This window comes from Cricetulus griseus (genome assembly GCF_003668045.3).
Source record: "Cricetulus griseus strain 17A/GY chromosome 1 unlocalized genomic scaffold, alternate assembly CriGri-PICRH-1.0 chr1_0, whole genome shotgun sequence".
Taxonomy (NCBI): domain Eukaryota; kingdom Metazoa; phylum Chordata; class Mammalia; order Rodentia; family Cricetidae; genus Cricetulus; species Cricetulus griseus.
This window is the reverse complement of record NW_023276806.1, coordinates 54,107,327-54,130,199: the sequence shown is the minus strand read 5'-3', so window position 1 is coordinate 54,130,199 and position 22,873 is coordinate 54,107,327. Positions and strand designations below refer to the sequence as shown.

The following is a 22,873-nucleotide window of genomic DNA, read 5'->3' as shown; positions in this document are numbered from 1 at the left end:
CAGAAACATTTGATCAATTGAATGATTATATTAGATCTATGATATTCTAGCATGGTATAATTCAGACATACATGGTCCCCCAGAGAAGGGGAAAGGGACAAGATCTCCTGAGCAAATTGGAAGAAGGGGGGGAGAAGGGGGAGCTAGCAGAATGAGAAGGGAAGAAGAGGAGGGGTGAGGAGGACATGAGGGAGCAGGAAGTTTGAGTGGGGGAAGGCGAAGAATAGAGGAGAGCAAGAAAAGAGATACCATAATAGAGGGAGCCATTATAGGTTTAAAGAGAAATCAGGCACTAGGAAAATGTCCAGAGATCAACAAGGATGACCCCAGCTAATAATCAAAGCAACAGTGGAGAAGCTACCTTAAATGCTCTCCCTGAAAATGAGATTGATGCCTAACTTACATGCCATCCTATAGCCTTCATCCAGCAATGGTGGAAGTAGAAGCAGACACCCACAGCTAAACCTTGAACTTAACTGAAATCCAGTTGCAGAGAAGGAGGACTGATGAGCAAAGGGGTCCATACCAGGCTGGTGAAACCCACAGAAACAGCTGACCGGAACAAGGGGGAGCTCATAGTCCCCAGAATGATAGCTGGGAAACAAGCATAGGATTGATCCAGACCCCATGAATGTGGGTGTCAGTGAGGAGTCCTCAGAAATCTATGGAGCCTCTTGTAGTGGATCAGTACTTATCCCTAGCATAGGAATGAATTTTGGGAGCCCATTCCACATACTCCCTCAGCCTAGACACACGGGGGTGGGCCTAGGCCCTATCTCAAAGGATGGCAGACTCTGAAGATACCCCATGGAAGGCCTCACTCTCCCTGAGGAGCAGAAAGGGTATGGGATAGGATGATTGTGGGGTGCAAGGCAGGAGGGGAGAGAGAGGGAACTTAGATAGACATGTAAAACAATCTAATTTAAATAAAAAAGGGGGAAAAAGTATAATTCTCAAAGGCCTGGTTAATTTTTTTCAATTTGTCAATGATTATTTTTTTCAGTTGTACAGCATACATAACATGCAGATTCCCCAGATAAAAGATATAGCACATGACGAATTGTCTATCTGATAACAGATATGGTAGGGAGAAATCCTAATTAGAGGTACCTCTGACCACGCCCGCATGGGCCTGGTCACAGGTACAGCTGACCACAAACACTTGGGTGTGGTCAGTTATATAACAAGGGTAGGAGGGAGGTGCTGGGCGTTGGTGGCGCACGCCTTTAATCCTAGCACTCAGGAGGCAGAGGCAGGCAGATCTCTGTGAGTTTGAGGCTAGCCTGGTCTCCAGAGCGATTGCCAGGATAGGCTCCAAAGCTACACAGAGAAACACTGTCTTGAAAAACCAAAAAAAAAAAAAAAGAAAGAAAGAAAGAAAGAAAGAAAGAAAGAAAGAAAGAAAGAAAGAAAGAAAGAAAGAAAGAGGGAGGTGCCCATGAGGCTCTCTTCCACCTGGCTGAGCTGACTAGAAAGTATTTTGTGGGTCCCTCCTGCTCAGGTGCAAACCTGACCACTGGCTCCCTTCCATGAGTACTTTTCCCCAATAAACTATTGTTTATCAACCTATCTCTGACTCTTCTTTGTAAATGTCATTAAGATATAATTGTGTATACTATAAATTTAAACATGAATCAGCATATCTCTAGGGAAACAATATATAATTTAATTATATGAATGTTCTATATTTACAAAATATCAGTGATTAAATATTTTTATCTTTATCAGATAGTGACTTCTACAACTTTGCTGGATAATTTTATTATGATGATAATTTCTCAAATAATAATCTCAAGAGTCTGGTGCAGTCTCTGGAAAAATAAAGCAGCAAGTATTGTCAACAGATTCAACACTTCCTTTTTCTCTTTCTTTAACTCCAAGGTCACAAAGCTATTCCAAGACTAATCTGTCTCTCACTTCAATGTATCTATAATAATAGTAATGTCTGTTAGAAAATGTCATCATTATAAAAAAATAACAGTTCAATCCCAAAACTGGTAAATTGGAGGCTCTGGATTAACTCTTCTTCCCTACAATGGAACTTGCTTCCACTATAAGGAGCTCTACTAACATCATCATCATCATCACCATCATTATTACTATTATTATTTTTATGTGTATGGCAAGATGGCTCAGCAAATAACCTACCAACCTTAATCCAATCCAATGGACACACATGATGTAAGGAGAACCAGCTCCCACAAGTTATCCTCTGACCTCCACACAGGCACTATGGTAAGCACACACACACACACACACACACACACACACACACACACACACACACACAGTGAATAAATGTAATTAAAAGTTTTTAAATAATTATATCGAAGTCATCTCTAAGTCTCCAAAACAAAATGACAAATTTTTAAAATTTTAGCTAATGCCTTTAAGTTAATATAGCAAGAAATAATTTTGGAAATGAAATAGTATGACATTGAATTATTTTCCTTCTTATGAGTTACAAGAATTATTTCTAAATAAATGTTTGAAAAATGAGTTGGTGCTGAGATATACCCCAGTGGCAGAACCTGCTTAACACACTCAAGGCCCTAGTCCAACATCCTGGACTGAAAATAAATTGGTTATAAAGAAAACAGAATGACATACAACTCTTACCTTGTCTTTTTTTTCTTTGAGGATAGCTGTATTTTCTTTTGCAAGTTTTAGTTTTTCCTGTTAAAAATAGCAAATTATATATGTAATGATGAATACTATCAATACAAAATAAAGCAGACTTGTCAAAATATTTTCTAATAATTCTTGAAGAGTAAAATTCATTTCTATAGAGTCATTATTTGCCATTAGCCAAATTTGATTCTATTCCCTTTCTCTTGCAAATCTGTGGAATTATTAGTGAGTTTAAGTTCTGAATCTCAACTCTCTTACTTGTAAAATGAAATATATGAACAAAACTACAGAGTAAGGGACACATACAAGTAACTAAACAACAATGAGTTGCAAAGAAATCCAAATCATGGTCTGTCATGAGAGATACAATCATCTTTTTCCTCTGAGGTTAACAAAGTATATCTCAATGATACTTTGAATAATGAACTAACTTTTAACATGAAATAAAGATGATATATAAAATATGCTGAGCAGCAAAAAGTCATATTAACATACAAACTTAACAAACAATATCTATCTTTGGATAAATAGGGTGTGTGTACAGAATAGAAACAGCCAAGAGAAAAATGAAGAGACTCTGATAAAAGTATAACAAGCTAGACTATAGGGTTTATTCAGTAGTTAAAATAGAAAACCTAAGTCTTGCTTACAGAAATGAAAATGTATTGTGCTTCTGGCTAGTTTTATGTTAACATGGCACAGCTAGAGTCCTTTTAGAAGAGGAAACCTCAACTGAGAAAATGCCCCCCACCAGGCTGGCCTGTAGGCAAGCCTATGGTACATTTTCTTAATTGAAGATGTGAAAAGGCTCAGCCCATTGTGAGTGGTGCCATCTTGGGCTGGTGGTCCTGGGGGTGCATAAGAAAATAGGGTGACCAAAGCCATGAGGAGCAACATCAGTAACCAGCACCCCACTACAGCCTCTATATCAGTTCTCATCTCCAGATTCCTGCCCTGCTTGAGATCCTGTCCTGATTTCCTTTAATAACAGACTGTGATATGGAACTGTGAGATGAAATAAACCCTTGCTTATGGTGGTAAGTCTTTATCACAGCAATGAAAACCTTAGCTAAGACATATAGAACATTTTTAATATGACAGTAATATATAAAACAAACTGATGATAGCCTCCAGGAAGTATAAAGGACTCAAGAGACGCTAAATGGTCCTAGTGCACAGAACTTTAGACAAACTTGCTCTGCCTGCTGGTATCTATGCCAGTATACATCTAAGCTGAATCATTCACCTTGTATACACCATGCTCTCTCTCCCACAATATTGCTCCTAACCAAAAGAACTCACTTCATTATGAAAGAATTTGGCAGTAAATGGGCTTAACAGTATTTCTCTTTCTTATTATGTATTATCTACCAGTAATAACCTTCAGTTATACTGACAACTGGGATCTACTTTAAAGATCTAGAATGTTTTACTCCAGGGCAACACATATTTGTTAAACTAGCAATATTGTATCTATTCTAGGGATACCATGGCTCCTAGAGTAAAGAAAAAGCACTCTCACTCTACAGTCACAACAACTATGAATTTTTCTGGTATGAACCCTTAGTACACACAGCTAAGATGTATTTCTAAGCTGTGAACTGGCTCATATACACAAACATATTGTTGATGGTGGATAACTGATCATTGTTTCTTAGTACCAAAATGTCTAAAAAAGTCTAACATGGTAAGTAAAATGTGCCTAAAATATGTCTTGGTAAACAAGACTAATGCCAAAGTAGAAAAGAACAGCCCCGTGTCCAAACTTTAAGCATCAACTTACAAAGAAGGAAAGTAGTCTTATGGAAGCATTCTGCAATAATAATCACAAATACATATTGTATCTAACCTACTATTTGTGTACTGAGAATAAAACTTTCAGACTTACGGGTAATCAAATATGGAACTCTTAGCTAACACTAATACTTAGAGCACATAATGTTGAAACTTTCTTACCAGTGAAGAGTAAAAGTATTATCAGGGTTGAGAGATTAAAAAATTGAACTAGGTCTATTTCAAGAGCACACTGGACCATAAACCTGATATAATCAATCTTTAAATCCTAATTATACAATCTGAATAAACTGCCAACAGAATAAGAAAAGATGAACTGAAGATTTCGAAACTCTCTGTTCATATCAAGATAATAAAAAAATTAGAAGTTCTAAGTAAGAAGATAAACTAGAGATTGTCTCTGTGTGAGCTAGTGAAGGGGAGAGAAATCTCATTTTTTCACCTACATGATTCATACAGCAGTAGCCAGATCTACTACTACTAAAAACCTAGCTATTCCAAGGACCTAAAATAGGGAATAACCACAGATCAAGAAGCCTCAATTACAGGACCCAGGTAAGAGAAGGCCCAAAATGACAGTTATGGAAAGAAACCCAGACACTGACAAGACAAAGGATACAAGTGACAGGAGGCTCAGATCTGGCTGGAAGTGAACAGAGATAGTTCCAATATTCCAGATGTGAACAGATCTTGAGTTTGATTATTCTACACCAGCAGATGGATTGAACTCTGGAGACACCAATCTGCTATTCACTACTAAAGAGATTGAGAATACTGATGTACCAGGAGTGTACAGGATACTGAGCTGCATCTTTCAAGTCCTTCACCTGAACAAATCTCAAGGCTGTGGCTGCTTTCAATCCCTCCCAATAACTTAAGAAACACCTGCCATCAAAAACATTAACCACTACAAGGACTTTGATCTGAGGAGTCTTAGAAGGTTCAAAGAATCTGGCTGGACCACAGACTGCAAAGTTAAGTGTGGCATCTCATACAGAAAAAAGAAAAACTAACAAAATGTAGATAACTTTGATGAACTTCAGACTTGTCCAATATGCACTTGCCAACAGTCCAATCCAAGATCACTACATCCAGCAAAATTACCTTTTAAAACTGACATATAAGCCAGACAGTGGTGGTACATATCTTAAATCCCAGCCTTCAGGAGGCAGAAGCAGGCAGATCTCTGTGAGTTCAAACTTGCTTATCTACACAGCAAGTTCCAGGACAGCCAGAGCTACACAGAGAAACCCTGTCTCAAAAATAAACAACCCTGACACACACACACACACATAGAAAACCTGACATATAAAGTATGTGTCAAGACAAGCACAAACTAATGCAATTTATGTCCACTGTACTAAAGTAGATCAAGAAACCCAATACACATGGGGAAAAGAAATACTTTCTCAATCAAGAAAGCACAGGAAAGAATAAACTATATGAGAGGAAAAGATGAGCAAAGGAGAGCTAGGAAGGAATCCACTACGTCCATCACAGTAAACCAGCAAGCAATAATACTAATAGAAAAAAGAAAAGAACAAAAATCCAACCAACCCAAAAGCAGCAAGTAAATCACTGGAATAATAAAAAACTCTCAGTATTTACTTTAAATGTGAATAGCTTCAATACACCAATAAATAAATATAGACTTGTGGACTGGATCTAAAAACCTAGATACAAGTATGTATTGTCTCCAAGACACATATGACTACTAAAGACACCTAAGAGTCAAAGTTTGAAAAACAATACACCAAATAAACAGAAAACAAAAGCTAACTGGTATAGCTATTTTGACACCTGGTAAAGTCTATGTCAAACAAAAGTTAGTCAAAAAGGATGAAGGCTATTATATATTAATAAAAGGAATAAATCACCAAAATTATATAGCACTGTAATTATATAACCACCAAACACTGAGGTATCTAATTTAAAAAAATCAAACAAACAAAACCATAAAAGGTCAACAAATCTTGACACAACAGGAGTGATTTCAATGTCTAACTTTCTCCACTACATGGGCCATCCAAAGTAAAAATCAGAATTTTCAGAGTTAAACTACACACAAATAGACTTAGTTGATACAAAATATTCCAACCAACAAATACAGAACATGCATTCCACACGAGCCTACTGAACCTTGTTAAAATGGATCACAATCTAGGCCACAAATCAACTCGTTGAAAAAATAAAATTAGAAATTTTCATAGCATGGAAAACTACATAGATACATGGAGACTGACATCTACATACAGCACGGAATATTATGTGTGTTTAAGACTTTAGTGAGGTGAGGTTTTATTTGTGTTTATTGAAGAGGAAAAATGGATTTAATTCCCAGCATCTCAAAACAAAATAAATTAAACATAAAATGTTAAGAAAGTTCAGAGTTTAATCAAGCAAACAAAAAGTCAAGACACAAAGATTTTTCTATTGAAACTTACAGGATAAAGTATCAATGTTGTTACTACAGGTGAAATGAAATCAATTTATTAATCTATTTAATATTTATTAGAAATACACAAATTTCAAAACACTAGAGATAAGATATAATCCTAGCCTTAAAAACTTGTGAAATAATAGAAAGTATGTGTGTATGAGAATACTTAAATATAATAAAATTGACATTTGTGTGAAATTTTCCACAGAATGAAAAAGATAAAAGATTTAAGTATGAAGTAAAGTTAACAAACTCACTGAGACTTCAAATTGAAACTATTCTTTACCAAACTGTTGCAGAGTTAATAGAACAGATTTTGAAATCATGCAAAATATAAACATTTGAATTCTAGGCTATTCTATTTTCTTACGTAATTTTGAATAAATAACCTAATCATTACAAAAAAGACAGTAAATATTGCATGTTAATAATTATTAAGCTAGATATAAATGCTCAGCAGAGTATCTGCCATACAAAAAGTTTAAAAAGGACGATTTGGTATTTTTAAGTGTGAGTCAGCACCTTGCAAACTACAAAATATCATAAGGAGGTAAGACATTTTTCAGTAGCTTTTAAAAACTCATATTAAATATACAACCATTTACTGAGAAATAGTATTTCCTTTTATGTATGTGTTTCTAGTCTTTTTCTTTTTAATTAATTCAATTTTTTTCATTTATTTTATATCCTGACCAAAGTTTCCCCTCCCTCCTCTCCTGCCATTCCCCCCACTCTCCCTCCCACCCTACCCCACCCCTGCTCCTTGCCCATCCACTCCTCCTCTGTTTCTGTTCAGAAAGGAGCAGGCTTCCCATGCGTGTCAACAAAGCATGGCATATCAAGTTGAGGCAGGACTAAACTCCTCCCTTTGTATTAAGGCTGCACAAGAAACTCATAGGAAGCATAGGTTCCCAAAAGCCAACCAAAGCATTAGGGACAGGCCCTGATCCCACTGCTAGGAGTCCACAAATAGACCAAGCTACATAACTGTCACACATAAGTAGCTTTCTATAGCCTAGAACTGGACCGAGCTCCAGGAATCCTGTTGAAGAGAGAGAGGAAGGACTGTACGAGCCTTGGGGTCAAGGTCATCATAAGGGAACCCACTGCAACAACTAACCTGGGCTGATAGGCTCTCACAGACTCTAGACAGACAGCTAGGGAGTCTGAATGGGACCAACCTAGACCCTCTACATATAGTATTTCCTTTTTTTTTAAGAATTATTTTATTTTTAATTATGGGTACGTATCCAAATTAGGTATGTGCGGTAGAGTGCAGGTGCTCACAGAGACTAGAGGTACTGAATTTCCCTCTAGAGCACAGTTATAAACAATTGTGAGCTACCTCAGTGGGTGTGGGAACTGAACTTGTATACTCTACAAGCAAGTGCATGCTCTTAACTTGACAATCATATCTTCAACCCTCAATATAATATTTCTCAAACAAATACAGCATATTTCAAAGCATTTCTATTCTTGAAAGTACATATATATTTGTTAAATGAAATGTGTTAAATGCTTGCAGGAAAAAGTAGAGAACAGCAGTGCTTTCTTACTATTAATTAGCCAAATTTGTCGAATTATTGAATAATATGACATTTGTAAAATATAATGAATGTGGCACAAAAATCCTACAATTATCTTACATGTACTGGTACAAAACCTACTTTTTCTTCTCTTTCTATTTCAAGTTGCTTCTTAAGGGATACAACTTCGTTTCTGATATTAGATAGTTCAGTCTCCTAAAGAAAAAGAAAGATGAATATTTCTCAAGACAATGAAACTGTAATCTACTGCTTCAAATAAATTCTGCTCTAGAGAAAATTAACTCAGAAATGTCCTTTTAAAAATCATATATGTAGTCAGGCAGTAGTGGCATATGCCTTTAACCCCAGCACTCTGGAGGCAGAGGCAGGCAGATCTATTTGAGTTCAAGGCCAGCCTGGTCTACAAAGTTGAGTTCCAGGACAGCCAAGGCTACACAGAGAAACAGTCTCAGAAAAAAAAAATCATACATGTATACTACAACAAATGAATATATACATGTACTTATATTTTCTTATTCCACCCCATTCTCCTGTCCAAACACCAAAGCTTTAAATTTATTTTAACTGACTTTTTAACACTTCTGTTCAAAAGACACCTTAGGCTACAACATAAGTTGGAAAAGTATTCTACTAGAAAATTCGTAAAAATCTTTTTGATCTAAGAGTGTGATTCTATAGCTCAAATATCATGGTTCTACTTAATATTATCCTTTTTCCTAAATGCTGGTATTTTAAGAGTTGGGTTTTATTGATATTTGTCTGTCTTACCAAAGCAGCCTTCACCGATGACTGTTCTTGTTCTCGGCTTTTATAAAGTCCTAATTCTGAGTCTCTTTCTTCAACCATCTTATCATATTGGTGCTATATTTAAACAAAGAAGGCATTTTAGGCATATTAAAATGGAATAGATTATGTTTTAAAAGATGATACACTAAATATTAAATATTTGAAAAAAATTATCATGATAAATTTGAGTTAATATGTATTTTCATTTTTCATATACATATTCTAAAAACCTAAACAGTGAAACATAAACAAGTTTTGTACATAGTACAACACAAAAACAAAAAATAGTTATCTTAATTGGAAGCATTAAATTTCATAATTTGAGTTGGGTAAGCTCACCATGTCCATATACCTACAACTCAGGAGCCTGGGGCTTGAATATCACAAGTTCAAAGCCAACCTGAGCTACAAAGTAAAAAGTCTTGTTCAATATGAATATAACACCAAGATGTCTTAGAAAAATCTAAGACTGTAAACACAATACAATCCTTGAAAATTTTTGTCATGACAAAAAAAAAAAGCTATCAAAGACTATTCAATTCAGGTCAAAAGGACTTGCCTATCAGTTTGAAAAGGTTCTCCCTAGACAAAGGCAAAACAATTTTTCAATATGGATTACAAACTGCACTAGACTGAAACATTCTGAATTTAAATGAGTTTATAATATTATTTAAATTCTACATTCAATTTCTTATTGATAAATTACTTCATAGTAATGTTAGATTCTGGTTCCAATTTTTTAAAACTAATAGGTAAGGACACCCTACTTCTCTCCAAATATGAAGGAAAGTGAAGTTTAGAGAATTACTAACAGAAAAAAAACAACAGAAAAATAAAAGGTACTCACAACAAATATTAAGTCTTTCCCCAAGCTGGAAAGATAGATCAGCCATTAAAGGGTAGGCTACAACCAAAAGTCTTTCATCTATTTATTCCTTTGTTAAGAATTTATCAACATGATAAGTGTTAGATACATATAGAGAGTATGGATATTAGTGAGAAATATCCTGGGTATGTAGTTAATAAAAGATGGTAAGTACTATGAGACTGCTAGAAAAATTCAGAAAGCATGATTCCTTCCATTTACTACAAATGATAAGCTATTTACTGGAGGAAGTGACACCTCAGCTCAGCTTCGAATGGTTAAGATCTAAACTTAGAGAAACGGGACCAATAATAGTCAAACTATAATTAGTTACTGTTGTATAGAAAATAACTTCCTTAATAAACCAAAAGACTACCTTGAGCTCATCATTTTAATAGAAATATGCTCTAAGAAATAATTTTTATAGAAGAAAGTTTACTGGGCTTTACAATTACAGATTGTCTATTCCATCATAGCAGGGAACATAGAGGCAGGCAAGCATGATGCTGGATAAGTATCTGAGAGCATACATCCTTATTTGTAAGTATAAGGCAGTCTAAGTAATAATTGTATTATATTAAGTTACCTTATGTTTTTCCATAAGTGCTACCATTTCAGCTATTTTATGTTGGCATCGTAAATCAATTTCTTTCTGTAACTTTACTGCTTCATCAACTGTTGCTTTTGCTTTCTCAACCTATCAAATAAAAAAGAGTGTGTCTTTATTTATTGGTACTGGACCTTATACAAATTAAAAACAAACAAATTCAACTTTCCTTTAAGAAGCACATATTCTACTTACATAAAATATAAAATTTAAACAGCAGAAAATTAGAAAAAAATTAAGTTAAAATGCATCACTTGTTTGGTTTTTTTTTTTTTAGTATGTTTCAAAAGTAAAATGACTGCATTATAAATACTTCAATGACTTTTTTTGTTTTGTTTTTTTCGAGACAAGGTTTCTCTGTGTAGCTCTGGCTATCCAGGAACTCACTCTGTAGACCAGGATGGCCTTAAACTCAGAGATCCACCTGCCTCTCCCTTCCTAGTGCTGGGATTAAAGGCATGCACCACTCCACTAGCACTCAGCAAAATACTGACTTTTTTTTTTTAGAGCTAAAACATTTTTAGCACAGTAAGTTCTTAATATTTAAGTTTTTCTACCTCTCCCAAAAGCTTTTCCTCTGATATCTTTTTGACCTCAATTTCTTTCTGATAGTTGTCAGTCATTTCTTGAAATTTTTGTTTGGCACTTTCTAGTTCCAACTCTAATTTGTTGACCTATAAGTAAAGAAAGTAACATTTATTTTAGTAAATTCCATAGGTTACTCAAAAATATTCATCCTAATTTGCAGTTTTGTAAACCCTTAAAGATTCATGGAAATTAAGGCTGAATCATTTTCTTAGATTTTTCATATACTGAGTGAGATGTGCTTCATCTTTCACAGTCCATCTTGACTCTTAAAATATATATTTGGTCTTGCCAAGCAATGTAATATACACAGTCACATTTTTTGTTTCAAAACATTTTACTCAAAAATTACAAGTAATGCTCCATAAAAAATATGTACAAGCTTCCACTGATACACTTTAGCAAATTCTATCAGCCTGAATTAAAGTTGTAGATGCTGAATTAACTTTGAGTAGCTTTCAGCCTTTCCTTCAAAGTGAAGTATGTAAATATACTATATACACGAACTTACTACTAAGGCACATGAATAAAAGGGTCTACCATGTCCCATGAGGTGATAAGGAGCAGTTGCAGGAAGCAAGGCAGCAGGAAGCAAGGCTAATAGAGGAAAATTCACTGCAGCTAACCCACCCACAAAGGATCTCCTAAGCAATAATGCATTCCTTTGAAAGAGTCTTAAGAGTTTGCAGAGTAATCCTGGCAGAGTCCACAGGTTCCTTACACATGACTCTAAATCAACACATTCCATTTGGTTAATATCAGCTAAGGTACAACTTCTTTTCATGAAATCAAAGCAGAAAAAAACACTAGCATTGACAGAACATAACTGGTCTTAGGACGGCTCTTTGGTATCTGTTATGAGTATAAATCCAATCAAAGACTCCTTTCCATCAACATCCACAAGCATATCCACCAGCACACGCGCTTTATTATAACCAAAGGAGGTGGGGGGCTTTCTCAAGGATGTGGATTCCTCCCCTGCTGTCTTTGTTTCCAGGTTATTACACATACTTATTTTTTAATGAGTTTCTTCCCACCACTCCCACTTTTTTTCCTCCTCTTTGTTTTTTAGATAATGTCTGTGTAGCTTTGGCTATCCTGGAAACTTGCTATGTAGATCACTCTGTCCTTTACTCACAGAGATACACCTGCCTCTGTCTCTGCCTACTGAGTGTTGGGAATAAAGGGATGTCACATCACACCAAGCCCAGCCTTTAAAAAATTTGTTAATACTTAAGTTGGTAAGTTTTAATTCATTGTTATGATAATCAGTAACTCCTACACTGAAACCTCATGCATTCAAATAAAAGACATATTCCATGTTTTCTATAAAGAATCCTTTTTTTCTTTCTCATATCTTATATATTATATAGCTATGCCTCAAATATAGTAATATCAAAAAGACAAAGAACCCTGAATTAACACCTATAGCCTAGATTCACCTTAACTGAGAGTTAAATTTTAACTAAGAAAATGTGTCACAGCAGAAGACAAGAATTCCATCAGGAAGGCATAGGTAGTGTTAAGAGTGAACTAGGCCGGGCATTGGTGGCGCACGCCTTTAATCCCAGCACTCGGGAGGCAGAGGCAAGAGGATCTCTGTGAGTTTGAGGCCAGCCTGGTCTCCAGAGCAAGTGCCAGGATAGGCTCCAAAGTTACACAGAGAAACCCTGTCTCGAAAAACCAAAAAGAAGAAGTGAACCAGAATGCATTCAATATCCATAAATCAACTATCAACTTTAAGGTATAGATATTACCAATATCAATAATGGTTTCTGTTCATCTTTGGTTTCCCCTTCAGTCTCCTCAAAATATTACAAAAATATTCTTCATATTTACAAGTAAGATTGTTTTAGTGCCTTTTAGACCTCTTATTATACTTATTTATTTATATAGAGGGGGTCAGAAGTGTGCCACCACATGCATGTGAAGGTTAGAGGACAACTTGCAGGAGTTAGTTTTCTTTTTGTACCAAGTGGATCCACCCAGGGATCTAACACTGGTTGTCAGGTTTAGAGCAGTAGCCTTTAGCTACTGGGCCATTTTGCCAGCTCAGTAAATATTATTTAATACTTTTTTCTAGCTCTGTTTTATATGTTTCCTCAAATACTATTTGTTTGGTTTTTTTTTATTTATCCAATATCTTCATGGTACATGTGTTCTTTCTCTTGTGTGTGTGTGTGTTTGTGTGTGTGTGTGTGTGTGTGTGTGTGTGTGAAGTGTGTGTGTGTGTGTGTGTGTGTGTGTGTTTTACTATTATTCAATGATTGTACCAAATTGTAGCACAAATTCTAGTTGGTATTAATAAAAAAAAAAAACCAGAGACAGATATAGGGGTTAAGGCTGAAGATGAGAAAAGCAAAAAGGCCAGCCACTAGAGAGTTCTCACCTCTACCAATGCTCAGAATAAAGGGGCACCACCAAACATCAGACTGCTTCTGAATGCACTGCTCCTCAGACTGCACTGAGCTCCTGTTTCCTGCCTTATATTCCTCTCTAGTGCTGGGATTAAAGGTGTGGGATCCCAAGTCTTGAGATCACCTTTGTGTGAGCTCTGGATAGCTTTGAACTAACAGAGATCCGTCTACCTCTGTATCCTGAGTGCTGGGATTAAAAGTGTGTCCCATCACTGCCTGGCCTCTATGGCTAACTAGTGTGGCTAGTTTTGGACTCTGATCTTCAGGCAAGCTTCATCTGTTAGATATTAAACAAAATATCACCACACCAAATATATATATATTCATTTTCTCTGGTTAACATTCTACTACATGAATATATCATAGATTACTTATGTATCTAATTATTTTAGATCCTTAATTGATTTGATGTTCTTTTAAACATCTTATGGTACAAATGTATAGAAATTTCCTATGATACATACCTAAGATTGAAATGGCTGGATCATGAACATGTTGCATGTTCAGCCTTATTATTAGATACTGTCATTATCTTCCTAAGCATTTAACAATTTAAATTACCAGCAGCGGGGCCCCTAGAAATGGCTTGGTGGGCAAAGGAACTTACTGTGCAAGCATAGCAACTTGAGTTTAATCCTCAGAACCCACATAATGGTAAAAGGAGAGAACCAACTCCACAAAATTGTTCTCTGACTTAAACATGTGTGCTGTGCCACACATGCATGAACACCACACACACCCACACACACACACAATTTTTAAAACCTTTAAAAAGGAGTTAGTCTCTTAACAGCAGAATATGAATTGTTTGTTTCACATACTCATCAAGAGCTCATAGTATCAAACAAATGTATTAAAAGGTGACTAGAAATTTGTGTTCTAAAGCACTATATATTAGAGATAAAGAAGTTAACTTTAACCTTCTATCATATATAAGTACATAAAACATATACCAAATGTAACTAACAAGTTCGATCTTAAATAATAAAGCTTCACATTAGTAATAACCACAAAAAGTAAAGACAAAAACAAAAACAGAAAACCACACAATAATCCGGACGTTGGTGGTGCACGCCTTTAATCCCAGCACTCGGGAGGCAGAGGCAGGCAGATCTCTGTGAGTTTGAGGCCAGCCTGGTCTCCAGAGCGAGTGCCAGGATAGGCTCCAAAGCTACACAGAGAAAAACCCTGTCTCAAAAAACCAAAAAAAAAAAAAAAGAAAAGAAAAGAAAAAAAAGAAAGAAAACCACACAATAATGTGGCCTTACAATAAAGACTATGATTAATAATCTTCTTAATTGACTACTTCACCCAACAATTGCAGAATATACTTTATCTGAAGGTACAAGTTTGCAAAACACCCAAGTTATCCTCTGGCCTCCACATATGTATACACGCATGCAAATGTGTGCACACTCACACTCATATGTACACACAGAAATTAACTATGTACTAGTTCATATTAATATATGCTTCAGCAAAATTGTATTTATTTCCTCAAACCTTTGTGCTATTTAGTTAGACATTACAGATCTTAAACTCTACAACCCTAATTTTTAAAAAATGTTTTGACCTGACCTGAACAAGGGGGAGCCCATGGGACCCAGACTGATAGCTGGGAAACCAGCATAGGACCAAACCAGACCCCCTGAACGTGGGTGTCAGTTAGGAGGCCTGGGCAATCTATGGGGCTCTAGTAGAATACTTTGGGAGCCCATGCCACATAGAGGGATACTCTCTCTGCCTAGACGCATGGGGGAAGACCTAGGTCCTGCTCCAAATAATATGACAGACTTTGATCCCCATGGAAGGCCTCACTCTCCCTGGGGCGCAGAAAGAGGACCAGAGGACCAGATAGCGAGTTGGTAGGGGGCAGGGGAAGGGGGAGGGAGAAAGAACTGGGATTGACATGTAAAACAAGCTTGTTTCTAATTTAAATTAAAAATGAGAAAAAAGTAAAAAATGTTTTTATATTATAACATTTTATAATATAACATTATACTATAACCCTTCCCTTTTCTCCAAACCCTCCTATATACCTCTCCCTGATCTCTTTCAAGTTCACACCATCTGGCACTGAACAACCAATTAGTGTGCACTGCCATGGGGAAGATTACTTCTCCCACTCCTAGCTTTCTTTAGTTAACTATAGTTCTTTGTGTAGGGTTGAGGCCTCATGGACTTTTTCTCTATCCAGTTAGGCATGTCCATTTGAGTCACCTTTGTTCAGCTCACATTTGGGTAATCACGTTAGTGAATCTTTATGGGTATATCTTGTGATGCTACTAGGAAATACAATCTCACAGCAAATTCCCTGAACCTCTGGTTCTTACGATCTTTCTACCCCCTCTTCCACAGTGTTCCCTAAGCCTTAGGTACTATATAGATGTTACAGACCTTATAAGAAACAATATGTGTATCTCTTTAAAAATTAAAGAAGGAAAGTAAAATATAAAATTTGTTATATTTTATATATTTAACATTTACCATTTCTGATGCTTTTGAGTCTTCTAACTAATCTGTATTTCTGCTTATTTTTTTCAGCCTCAAGAAATCATATATATATATAACATGCCATTCCTTTGTTGTGTTGTATCAATGAGCCTTTATTATGTATATCATTTTCAGTCTGTATGCATGACCTGTGTGCTAGAAGAGGGCAGCAAATAGAGGCACCAGATCTCATTACAGAGGGCTGTGAGCTGTGATTATCGGGAATTGAACTCACATCCTCTGAGGATAAGAGCCTGTGCTCTTATCCTCAGAGCCATCTCCCAAAATCTTTCCATGAGCCCTATAAAACATCAGTCATCATCATTTGTGTTACAGTTCTACAGTGTGACAATTTTCTGTGTGATTTTTAAGTTCCTCTTTATCCTTTGTTTAGCACTTTGACAAATATATGGCTGCCTAGATATAGTTTTCATTCTATTTATCCTGTTTGGGGCTTATTGATAGCCAAGTTTAAAAAACAAACAAACAGACATAATCAAAAACCAAGAGCTTTGTAATGTAGCCACTGGCAAGTTACACATGCCTCAGTGGATATCTTCCTACTTATATACATACACACTGATTAAACCCAGTGGGTCACAAAGCAAAAACCAAACAAAATGATAAGAAAGGAAATGGGTACTAGGTAAGAGAAGGGCAAATTAGTGGGTTGGGAGGGGCATAGGACAAGAAGTGGGGGATGTGTATGTGATCAGAATGTATTATAAACATGTACAAAATTGTCAAGCCATGAATTTCCACCAGGCAGTGGTGGCGCACACCTTTAACACCAGCATTTGGGAGGCAGAGGCAGGCAAATCTCTGTGGGCTCAAAACCAGCCTGGTCTACAAGAGCAAGTTCTAGGACAGGCACCAGATCTACACAGAGCAACCCTCCAAAAAAATATTTAATAAGTTTCTCAAATAATTACCTTTTGCCATTTTTTTCTCCTCTCTTCCTCAGAGATTCTAATTACATATTTTAAATCACTTGGTGCTATTCTACAGGCCTGTGAAAGACTATTCTCTTTACAAAAAATTTTTCTGTGATGCTTTTTTCTGCCTACACAGCTTTAATTTTACTAATACTTTATTCATTTTAAAAATATAATATCAGGACCCTATGAATTTTTTGTTTCATAATATATTCCACTTTTCAATTAAAAGTCTAATTTTTAGGTTATTTTATGGTCATTTCTTAAATGATTTTCATACTATTAATGGATATCTGTATTATCTTCAATTTTGCGCTATTGTGAATAATACTGCTATGAATATTTTTGGCAATTTCTGTCTCAAGGAATTCAGGTGCATAATTACAGAATGTATCTACTGGTTACTTTTCTATGTAATTTTCAGAAGTTTATGATAATTCTTACTTGCCTTCATTTTTAATGACAATATTTACATTTCTTGTTTCAGGTACTACTTCAAGATATTATAAAATACTTTATTTTCATCAAAATATTCATTTAATATATTGACAACTACTGTTCTCCATTAAAGATTCAAAAATATTTATTGAATACTTGGTATTAATCATTGCCTTAAAGAGAATGATGACACAATTTGGTCCTGATATCACAGGCTTAAACTCTAGGGCTTTATATTCTACAAAGTTGATGGGTCTCAAATACTTTGTACAACAGGATAACCATATTTTACTGCAACCTTCCTGCAATATGTACTGGTGCCAACAGTGGCAAATATGTTATAAAAGTAACCAACCAGTTACTGGTTGGGTTTAAGGTCTGCTGCATGAGCAGTCCACATCTGACTCTGCCAAAGAAGCCAAAAACCTGAGGCCTAGGCCTAGGCCTAGGGGGAAACCTAATACTATTACTCTACTAAAAGAACACAGCAATAGATGACTCCTCATGACAGTCTGCTAGATCAATGCCTTGTTCAACCTTCATCAGAGAAGAAGCTTCTTGTAATAGATGAGAAGTTACAAGAGACAGACAACAACTGTGAATATGCAGAGTGAGAGACTCTGGAGCACTCAGCCTTTGATGAGATATCTTCATCAAAGCCCTCCCCAGCATGAGAATCCATGAGGAAGAGGAGGAAGAAAGGTTGTAAAAGTGAGAGGTGATGGATGAAGGAAACAGTGTCTTCCAGTCACAATAGGAATAATGAAAATATGATGTAGGGAGAAATTTTACAAGGTACCTGTGGTGCTGACCACGCCCATTTGGGCGTGGCCCCTGGTGCATATGGGGCGGGGCATGTGAGATACAGGTCTGAGGAGAGAGACTCACTTCCTCCCTACCTTCCTTCCTCCCTCCCACCCTCCCTTCCTCCCTCCCTCCCTCCCTCCTCCCTCTCTCTCTCTGGGTTCCTGTCAGATCATGGAGGGCAGTTGAGATTGGCTGATCTGAGCCCTGACGCTGGGTTATCAATTTCTCACATAAGTGATTTCTCACCAATAAAATTAACCTGTCTCACCCCTATCCTGTGTATGGTAATCTTCTAACAATATAAAGTCACAAATATTGTGGGAACAGACACACAAGGCCTACACAGGTCCAAGCCAGACAGTCACAGCACTGAGAAGGAGCAGTGGACACAGGTTCCCACCCCTCACCAAGAAATAATCTGCAAATGATACTTGATGACAAAGGGGAAAAAAATCAGTTTTCTCCAATGGAGTCTCACGGGGTTTATTAACACACTCCAGGTCTGGTCCATGCCCAAGAGTAGCTAGCCAATACAAAATGAACTCAATCATGTTTTTATAAGCTTTTTTAAAATCACATTCTACTTTGTTTGGGCATTTTTTGTCTTATTAGTCTTTTGCTTATATATTTTGACTTGAGTTTTGCAAGGTTTGTGTGTGCTTCTTTTTCTGTTTGTTTTTTTTTAGAGAGAGAAAAAAGAACATAAAGTTGGGTGAGTAGGGAAGTGGGTAAGATCTAGAAACAATCGGAGGGGGGTAAACATAATCAAAATGTATTATATGGAAAAAATTTAAAGAAAAAATAGAATACATGCTTAATTGCTTTATAATATATGGGCAAAGAAAATAACACACACATATCATGCACACATGTATTTTTAAGCTGATCACATGATTCTGACCCAACTAAATCACAATGAACATTTAATCATACCTACAAGAATTAATCTGTTCAATCCAAAAATATAACAGTATCTAAAGGTAATCATTAAACTATAAATAAATACAGTATTTCTAAACCCTCATGTATCCACTAGTATTTAAGAAAACAAAACTAAAAATGTCACATACCTTTATCTCATATGCATTCAGTTGTTTGCTTTCTGCTGAGCTCTTTTTTTTCAAGGTCTTATTCTATGGAAAGTTAATTAGTTACTAAGGTGATTAAGACTTAACAATGAAATGACTTACAACTAAATCACTAGAAACAAAAGCATTGCTCTCTAAAACTATAGTGTAACTATTGGGATAATTTTGAGGATATTTATATTATTAAGAAAACATACCTCCTGATGAAGTTCTTCAATATACTTGCTTTTATTTTCAGCTTGTTTCCTTAAATTATTACACTGTAAAATTATTTTAAAAATTACATAATTTTACTCAATAGTCTGATCAAAATAAGCAATTTCAAACTAATAAAATATTGCATGATATAACATAAGGCTCACATGTGATTTCCAAAGTCATTCTGTTAATATAAAAATAAAATATAATCTGTCTCCTTCATTACTTGTTATTTGCTCATTCTCATTTCTGAGATTCTAATGTTATTAAAGTTGGAAGAGAAGTATAATATGATATTCTATCTCCTGACAGAATTCCAATTCTTCTTATTGAAATACCAACTAAGCCACTTTTTAATATCTTACTTAGTGGCAGTATTTCATCTGAATACATGCAGAAATAAATTAAAATAAATTAGTCCAAGGAACATCTTAAGTACCATAAAAACAGCACAAATTTCTAAGAGACCCTCAAATTTCAGTAAAAGAACTCTCACAAGAAAAAAACTTCAGTCTCCTTCATTAGCACCAAATATTGTTAAATATTTTTATAATATTCATACATGGCCAAAGTTAATATTCTACATACAAATTAATTTTATATAGCATTGCTTTTTCTGTTTACAAGTGACTTTTTTTTGAGACAGGGGTTTCTCAGTATAGCCCTAGCTGCCCTGGAACTTGCTCTGTAGACCAGACTGGCCTCAACCTCACAGAGGTCCACCAGCCTCTGCCTCCCAAGTGCTGGGATTAAAAATGTATGTCACCATCACCTGGCATAAGTGATACTTTTCTTAATTAGCATCTCATTATGCACCCAAGCTTACTTCAAACCACCATCTTTCCATCTTAGTCTCCTATAAACTGCCACTACAGAGATGTACCACCATGCCTGGCTACAAGCAGTTTATCTAAAATTTTGCATGTCTCAAGCCTAATTGAGAAAAATTTCAAAAGTAAAAAAAAATCTACAAAAAAAAATGACAAGCATTTCTCTGATTTTCACTGATTTGACATATTAACACCAGAATTATCAATATATGCCTTTAATACTGGGCACTAGGGAAGCAGAGTCAGACTCATCTCTGTAAGTTCAAGGCCAGTCTGCTCTGTAGTGAACTCCAGGCCAGCAAAGGCTACACTGTAAGATTCTGTTTCAATAAATAAATATAAACAAAATCCACAATAACAGATGAAACTATCTTTACATGAAATTTTTATTTAGTTAAAAAAAATCAAGCATTTTTATTTTGGCAAAAAAGCTACTTAGATCCTCGTGATACACTTCTTAATAAATCTACAACTATCTTATTTACCAGTTGAAATAAATTTTTTCCTCTGGATAAAAAACAAATGATTATTCATTACAAGTCAGAATTTCAGACAGTGAACTATACTTTCCAGAGGATTGTTCATTATATGGAAATAGATTAAGTATAGGGCAAGATGTATAGTAAGATTAGAGAAAAGGAAACCCAGGTAAATAAAAAAACCACTTCAAATAAAGAGAGCAGGAATTTTTCTGCAGGTCAATTTTAGAAATGAGCAAAATAGCTGAATGATTTCTAGAAGTATCTTGTCATTTTAAGACTATTCACAATGAACATAGCTACTTCTGAGCATGAAATTTTAAAGAAAAAGCTTAAGTAGGGAGTTTAATAAAATTTTGGTCTTTAAAAGGCCTATTCAACACTGATGAATCTCTTCCAAGAAATATCAGTAAAAACACTAGTATTATTCCACAAAGCCTTCTAGAGAATAATAGAAAGGACAGTCCTTCAAAATCTAGTCATAAGATTTTCACAAAGTTCTTATTCCCAAACATTTTTCACAATTTGATAATACCTTATTTTCTAGTATCTTCATTTGTTTTTCTTTCTTTAAAACTTCACATTCAATGCTTCGAGCCTAAAAATATATATATGATTTCAAATCATATTTAAAGTATCATTAGAATTTCATTTTCCTATATTTCTTAAAATGAAATTATAGTTTTATATATTAACAAATTACTTATCAGCTCATCCAGTTTATTTCATTGTCCTTCTAAAAATTATACCTTTATAAGATGTTAGCTGCCTTGATTTAATATTTCATTATATGATATATATATATATATATATATATATATATATATATGGGTTTTGAGACATTTCTTTATGTAGTCCTGGCAGTCTTGGAACTGGCTTCACCATGCTAGCCTCAAATTCACAGAAATCCACCTGCCTCTGCCTCCTGAGTGATGGGATTAAAGACATGCACCACCACTGCCTGGCATAGAAATTATATTTTACATAAACCTTTATGTCTTAAATATATCTAACAAAAGTATTTATATGAAGCATGCACTACTCAGTAAAATATAAAGGGTAGATATTATTATTTTTATTTTAAGAAATGAGAAAACTGAAGCTCACATAGGTAAAGTATGTACAAAGTAACTAAGGCAGTGGAATGGGAAAAACAGGACTGTAATTCAACTATATGTCAAGCAAACTATCTAGAAATACTTATAATTTGAACGTCTGTAAAATGTTTTAATGGTAAAGTCCAGCCACAGAAAATAGAAATAATATATTCATCATACATTTAATTTCATGCCTTGTCAGGACCCATGAAAAAGAGTCCATTTCATTTTGACTAAAGGTCAGAGAGTTCAAAAATGCCTTTAAGTCTATAGCTTTGTGGCTACAGGATGTTTTGGCCTTAGTAGTGGATGTCTCTATCTAAATAACAGACTTGGGCCCAGGTATGTTTACTCTCAACCCTGAAGGCAAGGCCAGATGGCAGGTGTGGCTACCAAATACCTGTAGGATTAAGGGAAGTAGGTCTCTTTGCCCTTATACATGATAATAGAAGTCTTCTGACATTGTCCCCACTTTTGGTTGGATACTTAAGATGGTTAAAGAATAAACTAAGGGTGCATTCAGTATTAACTGACTCTGCCCTCCTGACAACTATTCTGTGCCTCTGTGTCTTGTCTCTTAACCCCTTTAGCTAGCTTTTCTTTATCCACACTCCCCAAACCATGGGATTCCCAGATGGCTCTGACTGCAGCCGTGCAAAGACAGCTTCCCACAATGCCTACGTACTGATTAGTATAAAAAAGATTAATAATAATCTTATAATAAGTATAATAAATATAATACATCTTATAATAAGTATAATTAATAAGTATAATAAAAAAGATTTTTCTTATTACTGTATGTGTGTATGTGTATGTGTGCCTGTGCACATATATAC

The 22,873-nt window shown here is 35.4% G+C and overlaps 1 protein-coding gene across 1 annotated transcript in view; it reads right to left on the bottom strand.

The window, feature by feature from the left end:
• Sycp1 (synaptonemal complex protein 1) overlaps positions 1 to 22,873 on the bottom strand; it is a 106,612-nt gene that overhangs the window by 12,379 nt on the left and 71,360 nt on the right. Inside the window, exons 21-28 of the mRNA XM_027393520.1 lie at positions 21,476 to 21,538; positions 19,631 to 19,693; positions 19,416 to 19,478; positions 11,228 to 11,344; positions 10,650 to 10,760; positions 9,181 to 9,273; positions 8,533 to 8,607; positions 2,620 to 2,676 (exon numbers count right to left, since the gene is read on the bottom strand). Of these exons, the coding sequence (XP_027249321.1) occupies positions 2,620 to 2,676; positions 8,533 to 8,607; positions 9,181 to 9,273; positions 10,650 to 10,760; positions 11,228 to 11,344; positions 19,416 to 19,478; positions 19,631 to 19,693; positions 21,476 to 21,538 (642 nt within the window). The remainder of the gene's footprint in view (positions 1 to 2,619; positions 2,677 to 8,532; positions 8,608 to 9,180; positions 9,274 to 10,649; positions 10,761 to 11,227; positions 11,345 to 19,415; positions 19,479 to 19,630; positions 19,694 to 21,475; positions 21,539 to 22,873) is intronic.